The 15,965-nt window shown below is 38.6% G+C and overlaps 1 protein-coding gene across 3 annotated transcripts in view; it reads left to right on the forward strand.

Annotated features, from left to right (window-relative positions):
- Positions 1 to 15,965, forward strand: part of arhgef39 (Rho guanine nucleotide exchange factor (GEF) 39) — a 146,103-nt gene that overhangs the window by 63,104 nt on the left and 67,034 nt on the right. For 2 of the 3 annotated variants that reach the window (XM_028804965.2, XM_028804982.2), the window contains one exon: positions 9,269 to 9,397. The exons of the other annotated variant lie outside the window; for it this stretch is intronic. In XM_028804965.2, the coding sequence (XP_028660798.1) occupies positions 9,269 to 9,397 (129 nt within the window). The remainder of the gene's footprint in view (positions 1 to 9,268; positions 9,398 to 15,965) is intronic. 3 annotated transcript variants of the gene reach the window in all.

A 15,965-nucleotide genomic window follows, 5' to 3' on the forward strand; every position in this document is an offset into this window, starting at 1 on the left:
GGTTAGTCCACATTATCACGTAATTAAGATTTTTTTTTTTTATTATTATTTTTTTTTTTTTATTTTAGTTACGCAGCCAGGGCGTTGAGGGGGTCCGGTTTGGTGGGCTCAGGATTGGGTCACTGCTTTTTGCAGATGATGTTGTCCTGTTTGCTTCATCAGGCCGTGATCTTCAGCTCTCTCTGGATCGGTTCGCAGCCGAGTGTGAAGCGGCTGGGATGAGAATCAGCACCTCCAAATCCGAGACCATGGTCCTCAGCCGGAAAAGGGTGGAGTGCCCTCTCAGGGTTGGTAGCGAGGTCCTGCCCCAAGTGGAGGAGTTCAAGTATCTCGGGGTCTTGTTCACGAGTGAGGGAAGAATGGAGCGTGAGATCGACAGGCGGATCGGTGCGGCATCCACAGTAATGCGGGCGCTGCATCGGTCTGTCGTGGTGAAAAAGGAGCTGAGCCGCAAGGCGAAGCTCTCAATTTACCAGTCGATCTATGTTCCTACCTTCACCTATGGTCATGAGCTATGGGTAGTGACCGAAAGAACGAGATCGCAAATACAAGCGACTGAAATGAGTTTCCTCCGCAGGGTGTCTGGGCTTTCCCTTAAAGAAAGGGTGAGAAGCTCAGTCATCCGGGAGGGGCTCAGAGTAGAGCCGCTGCTCCTCCGCATCGAGAGGAGTCAGATGAGGTGTCTCGGGCATCTGATCAGGATGCCTCCTGGACGCCTCCCTGGTGGGGTGTTCCGGGCACGTCTAACCGGGAGGAGGCCCCGGGGAAGACCCAGGACACGCTGGAGGGAGTATGTCTCTCGACTGGCCTGGGAACGCCTTGGGATTCTCCCGGAAGAGCTAGAAGAAGTGGCCGGGGAGAGGGAAGTCTGGGCATCTCTGCTCAAGCTGCTGCCCCTGCGACCCGATCTCGGATAAGCGGGAGACGATGGATGGATGGATGTTCTGGTTTGTAGTAGAGAAATTTCAATTTCAGAAATGGATTCAGCATACCTAAATTTATACAACAATTTTTTGCACAGTATGATTTTAGTGCAGACCAGTGTTACCAAGAGAAAACCACAATAAGTTGACTTTGATTGCACACATGAAATTTCAATGGAAACATACATTTGAATATATTCAGATTCTGATACGATTGCAGCAGCCTTTTAGTGCATTGATTTCATTGAACTTTCTGTTCTCGTATTACTGTAAAGAGAAGTTTTAATCATTTAAATATTTGCCATTTTGACAACTATGGGTCAGTTATTGTGAACTTCTAGTTAGTTCACAGCTTCAGACTAATTAGAATGATACTTGCAGGAGATCACTTCACACTCTGCGCTCAATTGCAGCAACACTTGTCCAGCACAAAGCTGGAATTTACATTGTGTTTAGTTTAGATCCAAGATCTTTGTGCTGCTGTTGTACTGATTAGCACAAACTGCAGTGGACTGTGCATCAGAACTTTTCATTTGTTAGCAGTCTAAAATCAGAGCCATGATAATTATGGCTTTATCTGCTTTCTTTTTATATCTGACTTAACTGTCTTCACAAGTTAATATTACATCTTAACTTAAGGACTGCTTTTAGCCTGAATTGTACTGGATAAAGCCTGGTATTAACGAATGAGATACTAGGTTGTAATTATTCACCAAAGAATTGAGCTGCAGCTGTCATTTTGAAAAGAAACACTGCCATATTTTAGCAGCATTTATATCTTTTAACAAAATAGGCCAGGCAAACAAGCAAGTACATTGTTATTACTAAATCATTACAGACTACATCAGCTAATGAAAAGTAAAGGTAATCGCTTATTTTTATCATAATTTGAAATTAAACTCCTAAAATATCAAGGGATGTGGATATACATTGTTCCTCAGACCTTTTGAACATTTCCTTTTTCTAAAGTTATATAGTATGTACCTTTTGCTTACTTTCATTTTCTCTTAAACTACTGTTTTACCTCTAGTTGAAACTCCTTTCAGATTAAACTAATTTTTGGTAAGTTTCATCCTCATCTTTTCAAACTGAAAGAGATAAACTGACATGTTACTCTGTGAAGTCATTCTGGCTATGCTTCAGCTCCTTCCTTTGCCTCATTGTTGGGGACCTCTGCACTACTTTTCTACATTGCATGAGTTTAGATGTATATGTGCAGGGCAGAGGGATCCTTGCTCAAGTTAGTCTGGTATATTGGCTGCAAATAATACGCTATGTTTTGCAATGTAATGTCTGAAATGTGTTCTGTATTTAAGACAGTCTTCTGCATAAGCTTGTGAAGCTGCAGCACTATCTTTTCCATTACACTATTATTACTGGACCACAACCACAGGACAGAGATGGAACATTTTCCATACTATTATAAATACTTTGAAATGGCATTTTTTTAAGTTTGCTTGCATTTGCCTACACATTATTTTCTGTACCCCATTTTCTCATTATCCATGCTTTCCTCTGATAACTGCAAATATGAAGACCAGCGTCATAAAATGTATAGCATATTTATTAAAATGACAGGTCAGGTTGGGGAGCATGTTGTTGCACCCACTGCATGACAGAACAGCTCGGTGTCCTGGTTTGCAACCACCCAGTCAGACGTATGGTCATTTCCGGAGAATGGGACTGAACTATCTATCTACCGCAACCAGGTATTACATGGCCGTCCCCTTGGCCTGGTCCAGCCTCTCGGGTCCTCAACAATGAGGATCCTGTGAGCCGGATCACCCTCAGGGAATCGCGCCACATGGCTGTAGTGCCGTAACTGATGCTCCCTCACAATGCAAGTAGTGTGCTTCATTTGAGACTCCATGAGCAACCGCTCATTCAAAACAAAGTCAAACCAGCAGTACCCAAGGACTCTCCGAAGTGACACAGTACCGAAAGAGTCCAGTCTTCATCTCAGGTCATTGCATAGTGTCCATGTCTCACAACCATATACCAAAACAGGAAGCAAAGATATCGTAAAATATATACAGTAAAATCCTAAGCCTAAAAGTTGAATGATTTTATGTGGCTTTTTATGTCACGTTTTTTTTTTGTCATGCTTTAAATCGGGCTTATTTTAAAACCTACATATACAGGGGGTCCCTGGGTTACGACACAGTTCCATTCCTACAACAGTGATGTAACCCGAATTTTGATGTAAGTCGAAACACACCCTAGCCTAAGTCACTTACCTATCCTAACACATTTGCAAAATCATAATCTAGAACATAAAAACAAAACTAAGCCACAGAAAAAGGAAAAGGACATAAAAATACTGTACTGTAGTAACAGAAAAAAATGACAAGAAATGAGTGTAAAAAAATTCCTTACCTTTATTCCTTCTGATCTCTTTACAATATCTAATTTCACTTCCATCGTGATGGCTTTCCTCTTCTTTGAAGCACTACCATCTGAAGACTCTGACTTTCGTTTAGGAGCCATGATAAGGGCCAAAAAGTCTCCAAACATAGCAACACAAACAGAACACTTGTCCCACGCGCAACCAAACTAGTTCGGCAACTCCCTCACTTATACGCTGCGTATAAGTAGAATATATGTTACTGTATATTCTTCCGCTGTGTGCAACAAAACTAGTTCGCCCACGTAGTCTGTAAACACGACGCTAACGGCGTAAGACGAAACACTTGCTCTCAATTTATTTTTTACGTTTTTATGGGATTGAGTGAGTCGTAAGCTCGAAACGTTGTATGTCGAGACGTTGTTACCCGAGGACCCCCTGTATATGTTCGGTATCATTCTTTTCAGTATTTATCGAACTTTAATGTGTAATATTCCGTTTTTAAATTGTAAACTAAAAAATATCCCACGAGACATGAATTTGTGCCAAGAGATTTAACCACACCCAAGGCTGGAAATAAAAGACAAAGATTAGATGACAAAGACAGCTGCTATACAGGCTTTTAAATATTCGAAGCGGCGCAAGAGATGCAGATCATGCGGCATGGCTGCGGTGGCGGCAGCAGCAGCAGATTGAGCAAAGAGGAGGTAAAAAAAAAACAAAAAAAAAACTATTTGTTACCCATTGTGTCACCATTTAAGAAGGGGTTTCGAAGGAGCGACTGCATCTCTTTGTGGAGCGTTCAGCCCCCCTCTTCACAACACAAGTGGCAGAGACTCAAAGTGGCTGGCTCAACAACAACAACATTTATTTATATAGCACATTTTCATACAAAAGTAGCTCAAAGTGCTTTACATAATGAAGAAAAGAAAAATAAAAGACAAATAAGAAATTAAAATAAGACAACATTAGTTAACATAGAAAGGAGTAAGGTCCGATGGCCAGGGTGGACAGAAAAAACAAAAAAAAACTCCAGAAGGCTGGAGAAAAAAATAAAATCTGTAGGGGTTCCAGGCCACGAGACCGCCCAGTCCCCTCTGGGCATTCTACCTAACATAAATGAAATCGTCCTCTTTGTAGTTCGGGCTCGTAGCGCAGGCCATGGGGGTTGGTGAACGAAGCAAGCAGGGGGTATGTGTATGTGTATGTGTGTGTATGTATATATATATATATATATATATATATATATATATATTTATGCGTACTCTTTGCATTATTTGACAGTAAAACTATTTTCAACCATTCTATGATCTGCTTCTCGCAACTGAAAGAGGACACTGTGGCGGATGTTAGCCGACAAGCTGACCAACCACAAGCGTTACCTGGTAGGTAACCATCCATACAATCAGATTGTGATTCCGACTACGAATGCCATGAATCTATATATATATACTATTTCAACCATTCTATGATCTGCTCCTCACAAACTGAGGGCACCGTGGCGGATGTTAGTAGATTGCTGGCCAACCACAAGCGTTACCTGGTAGGTAACCACCCATACAATCAAATTGTGACACAGACTACGAATGCCGTGAATGTAATTACCCCGATCTACATGCTGTCAAATAAACGAACCACACGCCGTGGCGCAATGTTAGGGGCATCGCCTCTGGCGCTGACGTCCGAGGTTAGATTCCCGAGAGGGAGTGCAGTGGAGTGTGTACGCCTGATGAGCCCAGAATCGAAACACGTGTTGCGTACTCTTTGCATTTATTTGACAGTAAACTATTTCAACCATATATATGTATATATATATATATATATATATAATATAATTCACTAAGCAGCCGCCAGCGCAAGCAAGACACCCATGGAGCACGCAAGACAGAGCCACACCCACCAAATGGGATAGGACGACAACTCACAGAGCCACGCCCACCAACTCGGACGCGACAACTCACAGAGCCACGCCAACCAACTCGGACGCGACAACTCACAAAACACAACGTCATTTGCATTTGTCTCTGCTACAGTCCACATGCACCTCTGAGCCATGTTGACGTTTCGGTTACGACACACGACTGCGTCCACCATCGCAAAATATTTTACATGCTACATACAGTGATTCGCATCCGCGACAAACATCTATATATATATATATAATTCACTAAGCAGCTGCCAGCGCAAGCAAGATACTCATGGAGCATGCAAGACAGAGCCACGCCCACCGAATGGGATAGGATGACAACTCACAGAGCCACGCCCACCAACTTGGACGTGACAACTCAGAGCCACGCCCTCCAACTCGGATGCGACAACTCACAAAACACTACGTCATTCGCATTTGTCTCTGCTACAGTCCACATGCACCTCTTAGCCACGTTGACGTTTCGGTTACGACGCACGACTGCGTCCACCATCGCAAACTGTTTTACACGCTACAAACAGCGATTCGCATCCGCGACAAACATGCTTCTTCTTAGATGGTTCTGCAGGAACACGGAAAACGTTTGTCTACACAATACTCCTTATTCCCCGGCCCGTGTCCACCCTCGCTCTCCAGGCAACAAACACTTTCCGTCTCCACGGCACACGCACGACAGAGACCCGTTCACCAACAATTCGCGTGAGGGCGAAAGTATTTGCCAAGAATGTTTTCATTAATCAAGAACAAAAGTCGGAGGTTCGAAAAACGATGACATACCATCGTAATTCCGACCATAAATGATGCCGACTGGCAATCCGGCGGCGTTATTCCCATGACCCGCCGGGCAGCCGCCATGTTTTTTCGTGGATGTAATATATATATAATATACTAGTCATTTAGCCCGTTACAATAACGGGTGCTAGAACAGTAGTGCATAAACATTAGTAGGAGCAGTCTATATTAAATGGCAAGGGACTTTGACCTCATTCTTTTTGTTGGTCGTATTTTTCTTTCTTTCAGCCTTTCTTTTGTTGATGTTTACTTGCTGAGCTGACCGTTCTTCGTGGGCTGCCGCCGTGTATTGTGTGTCTTTAATTTTCTGTGACAGTAATACTGTCTTGTACGGCTCTATTCAATAAGGGCGCGCACAAAAAGGCGAGCTTCAAAAGGGCGACCTCAATTGAGCACGGCGAATAAAGGTGTTCGTAGATAATTTAGTTCAAATGGCTCTGGAATATGTGAAGAGTAACAAAGGTGCAGATCTTTATTTACGCGCGCCTTTATTCGCTGCGCCCAATTGAGGTCGCCCTTTTGAGGCTCACCTTTTTGCGTGCGCCCTTATTGAAGGATGCCGTCTTGTACGTCCGCTGGCTTGTACGTCCGTAATATACCTTTAATTTTCTCTGGCGGTAATACAGGCGTGCACGTCGGTAATATGCCTTTAATCTCCTCTGACAGTAATACTGGCTCGTATGTGGCTGTAATATGCGTCACTGTATTGTGTACCTTTAGTTTCCTCTCGCAGTAATACTGGTTTGTATTTCCGTAAAACGCCTCTAACTTTCTCTGATGGTAATATCGCGCATCGCACCGTGCCCCGCGCATGCGCACTTCACCAGAAGACACCCACACATGGACACCTGGACGCACATAGGGATTTTATACATATACAGTAATCCCTCGCTATATCGCACTTCGCCTTTCGCAGCTTCACTCCATCGCGGATTTTATATGTAAGCATATTTAAATATATATCGCGGATTTTTCGCTGCTTCGCGGGTTTCTGCGGATAATGGGTCTTTTAATTTCTGGTACATGCTTCCTCAGTTGGTTTGCCCAGTTGATTTCATACAAGGGACGCTATTGGCAGATGGCTGAGAAGCTACCCAACTTACTTTTCTCTGTCTTGCGCTGACTTTCTCTGATCCTGACGTAGGGGGATTGAGCAGGGGGGCTGTTCGCACACCTAGATGTTACGGACGCGTGTCTAAAAATGCTGAAAGATTATCTTCATGTTGCTATCTTTTGTGCAGCTGCTTCCTGAAACGACATGCTGCACGGTGCTTCGCATACTTAAAAGCTCGAAGGGCACGTATTGATTTTTGCTTGCTTGTTTTTCTCTGTCTCTCTCTCTCTTTCTGTGCTCTTGACGGAGGGGGTGTGAGCTGCCGCCTTCAACAGTTTTGTGCCGCGGTGCTTCGCATACTTAAAAGCCAAACAGCCCTATTGATTTTCCTCTGCCTTTATGACAGTCTCTGCTCCTGACTCCTTTGAAGAGGAAGATATGTTTGCATTCTTTTAATTGTGAGACGGAACTGTCATCTCTGTCTTGTCATGGAGCACAGTTTAAACTTTTGAAAAAGAGACAAATGTTTGTTTGCAGTGTTTGAATAACGTTCCTGTCTCTCTACAACCTCCTGTGTTTCTGCGCAAATCTGTGACCCAAGCATGACAATATAAAAATAACCATATAAACATATGGTTTCTACTTCGCGGATTTTCTTATTTCGCGGGTGGCTCTGGAACGCAACCCCCGCGATGGAGGAGGGATTACTGTAGATACTGTGTATGTATATGTAATATATATATATATATATATAATATATACTGTGTATGTGTATATATGTATTATATATATATATATATATATATATATATATAATTTTTTTTTTTTTTTTTTTTTTATATTTTAATGAGTCATCTTATGCTAAAGTACATAAAATTTTGCTCTCAGCTTTCCAGTTTCTTCTAGGCATCTAATGGTCCTATCTGGTATCCCAGTAATAATGATTTGCATATTTGTATTATAGGTTTAATATTGTTGCATGTACAGAGTACACTAAAACTTTCCTTACTTGCATGTTTTAATCAACATGCTGAAAACCATGTCTGGCATCATGATTAGTGATTATAACTAACTTACCTCACCTGAAAAAGCTTAGAACATGTAGAAGGTGGTTATAATTGTAGGGTGCAAATATCTTTTGTATAAGGAGCTACGATATGTTGCTGAGATGGCTGCTGAATAATCAGGTGAACACACTGGAGTAATGAGCATTGCTTTTATATATTTCAATATTTTTAATGTATCTATCTCAGTAAACCCATCTACAGTATTCATTTTCTTGGCACTGCTAGTACATAAAATTGTTGGAAACTGAACCCTATTCTGACAATAATGAGATGAAGACAGGGATCACTCCTACACCCAGCAACAGTTGCACTCTCATGTTAAGGGCCAGCTTGTGTCATGAGATAGGGGAAAAATGCAAGCTCAACATCAACAATGACTGAGTTGGAATTTCTACTCGGGGATCCAAAACTTAGAAGTCACAGCCCTATATCATTCAATGAACAACAAGCCTATCTATATTTTGTGTTTTAAATACACATTGTTTCATAGGAAACAAAATTGCCGGAATGAATTACAGACTGTTATTTTTATTTCTTGAGACTGAAGAAGAGAAAAACTTCTATAGTGCCCTATCCACAGGCAGGTCAGAAGGAATAAGACACTGATACTTATTGCTCACATAGTTCTTCAAGGTTGTGATACAGTAACACAGTCATTGCAGGCTGCATCAAGATTTAATTTCATCCAGTCTTTAAAGCCTGAGTCCTACTTTAAAGTAAACATCTAGCATAATTTACTTGATTGTTATATACATTACCAGTCTCTTACTTAAAATTTCTGTGCATTCTGAAGTTGCTGAAATGTGTGCATTTCCATAACTTTTCATATGTAGGATTGGACCGATTTCCTCTTTGTTTTAATATTATTTTTCCCTAATGGTTTTGTAGCATCAACTTTCCATCTTGCTCTTTGTTGTTTCACTGTGATCTATTTATACATACGTTTATAAACATTATCATAATGTAAGGTGAAAAAAGAGCAACAGCTACTGGTGACTCTGTACCTAATTTGAAATTATTTTTTTATCTTGAAATAGTTGTGGAATTTGTATTAGCTACACTCTTAGATAACTGTGAAAGTGTATAGTTTATTTTTATAACTCCATATTTCTTGGAAATTTTAAATGGCTGAGTAAAATGTTATTCTCTGTCCTTACACAGGAGCTTTGAAGGCAGTTTCTGACATATCTGACCATATCCAGGATAGTGCAAGGAAACGTGAAAATTACCAAAATATACATAGAGTTCAGAAACTGTTGAAAGGACGAAAAACCATGGTCCTGGCATCAGGTGTGTTACCCTAATCCATTATTCCTTTTATCTTTCTTGAATAACAGTTCAATCTTATTTGTTTTTGCACAGTGAACTGAAATGCCAGTACAAAGTATACATTATGTATTATCACATTAAATTAGTTCAAACTCACAATTTTTTTTCTGAGTTTGCTGCCTTTTTTGTTTTACACTAAATAAAGACAGTGATTATAATTGAAAATTGAAGCTAGCTCTCTGACATCTGGGATGTGTGGCCCTTTTTCAGAGTTTTTTCTCTTTGTTTGTCTCCAGAGAGATTCCCACATGTGTACTATACAAAGAAGTGTAGTCATGAAAGCATCGACCATGCTCCCTGAGGACCAATTAATGGTTCTCTAAATCTTGTGTGCCGGCAGATAAAAAGGAAGCTGAAGTATGTGTGAGGGAAAGATGAATACTCAACTAGCACCAGGCAGATTTTTTCAGATGCGAATTGAAACTTAAATCTATTCTTTTCTAAATTCATTGGGCTTTGGATGTACAGATTTCCTTGTCATCCAGTAACATAGAGTTTTCACTTCTTAACACTCAGTTTATTATTCTTCCTCCTGTTACTTGCAAAGAACTGAATAACTTTATAAATCCATGACCTTCAGTGTCTGCGCATATATAAGTGGAATTGGAGGGCAAATATTTTTTCTGTTTATCAGCAGTAAGTGAAGGATCCATCTATAGTCTTCTTTCCTCTATGTGCCTTGTCTCCTAAATGTCAGGATTGCCTGTATTGCATCATATCAATATAAGTCAAATTTGACTAATTATTAGTTACTACGTCAAAGGCAAATATTATTCTGTTACAATTAGATATTGTTGTGTATATGCTAGAAAAAAATAAAAATGTAACATAGTGTCACTCATGGTTCTCAGAAAAGGCAAAATATTTACTATATATTGCACATTAATTTCCTCTTGATTTCTAGTAAAAGTATATATGAACAAATACATGAACATACTGTTGATGATCTAATTTGTACTTCTGCATTTTTCATAATTGTTATTGTCACGAAAGTGTTACCAACTGATGAATATATTTTGTTTCAATATTGTTAAATATAAAACATACTCATTATTGTAGTCTATTGTATTCTCCTTCATTATTGTATTTAAGGTGACACTGGAAACCAATTTGCAAAATGAAATGGAACAAATTGGATTTAGAAAGAGGGACAAGAGATGTTGATTTACCACTTTCCTGAATAAGGGGCCTGAGCTGCATCGAAAGCTTGCATATTATAATCTTTTTAGTTAGCTAATAAAAGGTGTATTTTTGCTTGAGATCTCACTGCATCCATAATGACTAACATGCTACAACACCCTACTACTACTACAGTAGATCAAGAAATACTTGATTAAAGAAAATTTTAATTTTTTAATTTTAATGTGCAGAAAGTTAATCCTGATCCCTGGGTTGAAACTTAAGCATGCTAACCGTCAACCTGTTTCTCTCTCTGATAGATCACACAATAATATCTTGCCTCTTGCTCTTATTGCCTCTTGCTCTAACTCAGAGCTGCCCAAGCTTCCTTGAGCAGGAGGCAAGGCCAAAGTTTATATTTAAAAAAAAAAAAAAGCTGAATTGTGGCAAAAAGTACCCGTTTGCCAAATTTCTTTTCCATGATTTGTAGAATAAAATTGGGCATAAAGAACAAACATAGAAGTAGAGATTGTGCATAAAGTGCACTTGTAACAATGAATACATAGATGTGAACCCTAAGTGAACAGTTTAACACCCATTCCATACAAAGAAAGCTTGTTACTGAGTTTAGTTTGGATATTTCGAAATCAGAAGCCCATTGTGGAGGTAATGGTTTGGAAGTCTCTACCACAGTACAAAAATAACATGTATGCTGTATATTTTGCTGCAGAAAGTATCAGGTAAAGTTCTTTATCAGAAGTAAAATAGAAAAATTACAAAAAAGGTAAATAAAAATCTAAATCTAAATAAATACACAATACAAATAAGGACAGAAATGGAAAAAGTCCCTATCTTAAACTACAGTCAACTACATGCAATTTATAAGTTTTTAATGGTTAAAATTGTAGTTGTCAGAGTTGGAACATCACAGGTGGCTGTAGAGAGCTTTGATCAGGTGGCAGTGGTGTAGGATGCCACCACATATAACCAGAAATAGAAAACTGAAAAGTGTTGGTTAGTTACTGGTTAGACACTGGTGCATTTCTTTTCACAATATAATATTGCAGTACCTATTAAAATATGTAACCACCAATGTTATGAAAAATATCAACATTCAAAACCAGCGTTGCTGGATGTGTACTTCAGAGCAAGAATTTTCAGTTATTGTGCAGCAGAAGGAGTTGAATAGAAGTATACGTTGTTGTTTGCAAGTCTGGTAAAACACTGCATGATCGCTGTTTAAGACAACATGCCCAGCAAAGTACAGCACAGTAGTTCATTTAGGAGAACAGTAGTGTGACAGCAGATTGATTATTATAAATGAATAAACAAATATGCATGAATGAGAGAAGACTAAAATTAAGGTTTTATTGTTGTGACCAAGTTCTGATTGTAATTCTGAACATTTCTGAGATAAATGAAAAGTTGTTTATTATAATAGCATTAACCAAATCAGTACTTATGAAAGTAACGTAAAACTGTTGAAGTACAGTAAATCAAAACCTGAATCTCAGTAGGTCTGTGAACTGAGAGATGAGATCCAATTGTGGCAGTGCAACACATAGGTTAATACTGGAAATGACGCTACTGAATTAGCCCTCACTATGACAATGGATTGTGTGCCTGCAACTTTTGGCACACATTCAATTTAGCCACTCTGCATTTAATTGTGCAAGCCCACACAAAGAATATTTTTCAGTTGTTAGGTGTCCCATGGTGACATCTCTGTGGATTTAAAAGGAGATGTAGGTTGGAGGTGGTTGTTGAGTTTGAGAGAGAGCACATGAGTAACAACTAAGCAACTATTCAGTGTACATGAGGAAGCTAATATTTTTACTAGACCTGAATAGGAGCATAGCAGAACAGAGCTGGACTGGGCACATATTATTGCTTTGAAACATCCTCCATAGCCATAAGAGCCAAAAAGGGTTTTTAAGATGAGGAAATGTATATAATATACAGATAGATGTATTATATGGCCAAAAAAATGTTTGCTAGACTGCCCCAACATGGTGCTGCCGCCAGTTATGATGTCTGCACACCGGAAGAGGTGGGTTCAGGAGAGTGAACAAAAAAGAAGTGATGTCTCCCAGATGCACATGTATGACTATATATAATGTGTGTGTATATGTATATAATAAAATATTTATTTTTTAATTTTTATTGATTTTAATTAGAAACAGATGACATTTCAAATTTAGCAAATCAAAGGAAAATTCGACCCTCACCCAAGAGAGAGAGGAGCCAGCAACTGAAGCTACACTATAAAAGGAGCAAGTAAAGGAGGGTATCCTTTTTCCCCAAAATGGAAGCGTATTCTAAAATGTTATTGATTAGATCCTCTCATATTTTAAAAATGTTTTGAACAGATCCATTAAGTGAGAATTTGATTTTTTCCTATTTCAAATAGTATAGAACATTGGTTACTCCCTGATTTAAGAGTAGTGGGGTGGGATTGGATTCTTCCAGTTGAGCAAGATAAGTCTACATGCTAATAGTGTAGTATTGGAAATTACAATTTGGTTGTCCTTCTCCACTTTAACAGCATCTTGAAGTACACCGAACACAGCTGTTAATGGGTTAGGAATGATTGTGATGCCAAGGCTGTCTGATAGATCTGCAAAGAATTTTGTCCAAAATGTTGCTAATTTGGTGCACGCCCAGAACATGTGGTCCAGTGAGGCTAGAGCTAGACTGCAAAATTCACAGGTCAAATCTTGGCCTGGAACCATTTTAGACAATTTTAAACGAGATAAATACGCTCGATAAATGATTTTAAGTTGAATAACTGAATGCTTTGCACATACAGAGCTCAAGTGTATTCTGTGTCTGGCTGCTTTCCACTCCTTTTCTGAAATACTGAGTGACAGATACTTTCCTCAATGTACTCTGGGGTCTTTGAATGAGAGATACTGTAAAATATTTTTATAAATTGTAGAGATGCTATCTGAGTCTTCAAGACTGATCAGTAATTCTTCTGGAATAGAACAAGTTGGAAGGTGAAGAAAACTGGGCAGGTTCTGTTTAGCAAAGTTTCCAGCTTGAAAGTAGTGAAGGAGTTGTGTTGATGAGAAGTTGTATTTGAAGCATAATTGTTCGTAGGATGCAAAGACATTATCTATATACAAGTCTTTAAGTCTTTTAATCCCGGACATTTTCCAGACATTGAATAGTGTATATGTTTGAGAGGGTGGATAAAGATGATTGTTATGTAGAGGTGCAACAGATAAAAGCTTTTCTGTCTTAAAGTGCTTCCTATATTGGTTCCATATTCTGAGAGAATGAAGGGTAATTGGATTTTTAGAGTAATGGCAGTAGTTTGTATTAACTATGGCAGAGAGCAGGGAATATAAAGTACTGCAATATTTTATTTCTATTACAGACCAGGCTTGTGGATATTCATCAGTTTGTGTAGATATCCAGGTCTTTATAGCTTGTATATTTGCTGCCCAGTAATAAAATTGAAAGTTGGGTAGTGTCATGCCCTCTTCTGCATCAGGTCATTGTAGAGTGGATGCATGGATGTTTCGAATTTCAAATAAAAAAAGTTATGATTGACTCTAATTTCTTAAAAAATGATTTGTTAATGTATACGGGGATGCTTTGAAATAGGAAGAGCAGCCTAGGAAGGATGGTCATCTTAACAATGTTGATTCTCCCTGCTAACATAAGCTGGAGGGTAGACCATCTACTTACATCTTGTTTGTTCTTTTCAATGTAGACAGCAAAATTTTGTTGAAAAAGAGCTTTATATTTACTTGTAATATTTATCACTGGATGTTTAAACTGATCTGCTAATATAAATGGAAAGAAGTCCACATATCTTTTGACAATCTGTTAATGCTTTTAGCACTGCTGGCACAGAATTTTGTGGGTCCGATATATACAGTACCATATAATCTGCATATAGTGATATTTTCTGTTCAAGTCCTTCTCTGAAAATCCCCTTTATCTCTGACGCGTCTTGAAAGTATATAGTCAATGGTTCAATGCTGATTGCAAAGAGCAAAGGTGATAAGGGGCATCCTTGTCGAGTACAACATTCTAGTTTGAAGTTATCTGAAATAATGTTGTTAATACGAACTGAGGCTTCTGGACTAGTATAAAGTAGTTTGATCAATGCACATATGTTTGGGCCAAACCCAAATGTATGCAATGTGGTGAATAGATAGTCCCATTCAAACATATCGAATGCTTTTTCTGAATCTAAAGATAATAAGATCTCTGGGGTGTTAGATTTAATGGGCGAAAATATTGTATTAAACAAACATCGAAGATTAGAAATTAAGTGCCTTTAATAAATCCTGTTTGTTCTTGTGATATTACAGAAGGAAACACTTTCTCAGTCTTTCTGGCTAGAACTTTGGAGAGTATCTTGACATCATTATTCTGAAGAGAGATTGGTTTGTATGATGCACATTGTAGTAGGTCCTTATTATTCTTAGGAAAGATAGTAATTAATGCTTGGCGGAAAGTTTGTGGTAAAATTGTTTTGTCTTTAGCTTCTATAAACATTGCTAATAATAGTGGAGTTAACTTCTTTGAGAATTTTTTTTTATAAAATTCCACTGGGTAGCCATTAGAGCCAGCTGCTTTAAAAACATTGAAGTATGTTTATAGCATCTAGTAATTCTGAAAGTGTAAGAGGTATATCCAGTTCCACACCACTAAGAGTACTTAGCTGTTGTATCTTTAATGAATCCAGAAACTCATTAGATTGTTTTCTCTTCTTTAAACTGAATAGAATGTAAGGACTTCTAGTACTCTCTAAATGCATCAGTTAAAATTATTGACCATAAAAATATATCTCTTATTTGTATTGTTAATTGCTGTTATTGCATTACGAACTTCCTGCTTGTGGATTTGTTGGGCTAAAATCTTATTGGCCTTTTCTCTGTGTTCATAATAATGATTTGATAGTGATTTAAAGTTAAGCTGTTCCGTTTCCTGAGTAGTCAATAGGTTAAATTGTGATTGCAAAACCTGTCTTTTCATATAGAGTTGCCTCATTTGGAGAGCTGGCATATTCTAAATTTATTCTGGTAATTTTGCTTATTAACTCAGATGCCTTCTTGGTTTCCAGTTTATTTTTGTGAGAAAGATATGAAATAATCTGTCTTCTTAAAAATTGCCTTCAGATTTTCTCAGTATATACAGTACCAGCTGAGATCTCTGAGGATGCATTTGTCTCAAGAAAATAATCAGTTTGCTTGGATATGAATTCTGTGCAGTACTCTTCAGCTAATGACAGATGCTAACTACGAAATGAGTGTGTAGGATGCAGTAATTTAAGCTCTGTGATCAGAGGGGCATGGTCTGAGATAATGATAGCGTCGTACTTCCAAGATTTGATAGTGAGCAAAAAATTATTGTCTATTAGGAAATAATCAATTCTTGAGTAACAGTGATG

The sequence above is a fragment of the Erpetoichthys calabaricus genome, chromosome 1, assembly GCF_900747795.2.
Source record: "Erpetoichthys calabaricus chromosome 1, fErpCal1.3, whole genome shotgun sequence".
Classification (NCBI taxonomy): domain Eukaryota; kingdom Metazoa; phylum Chordata; class Cladistia; order Polypteriformes; family Polypteridae; genus Erpetoichthys; species Erpetoichthys calabaricus.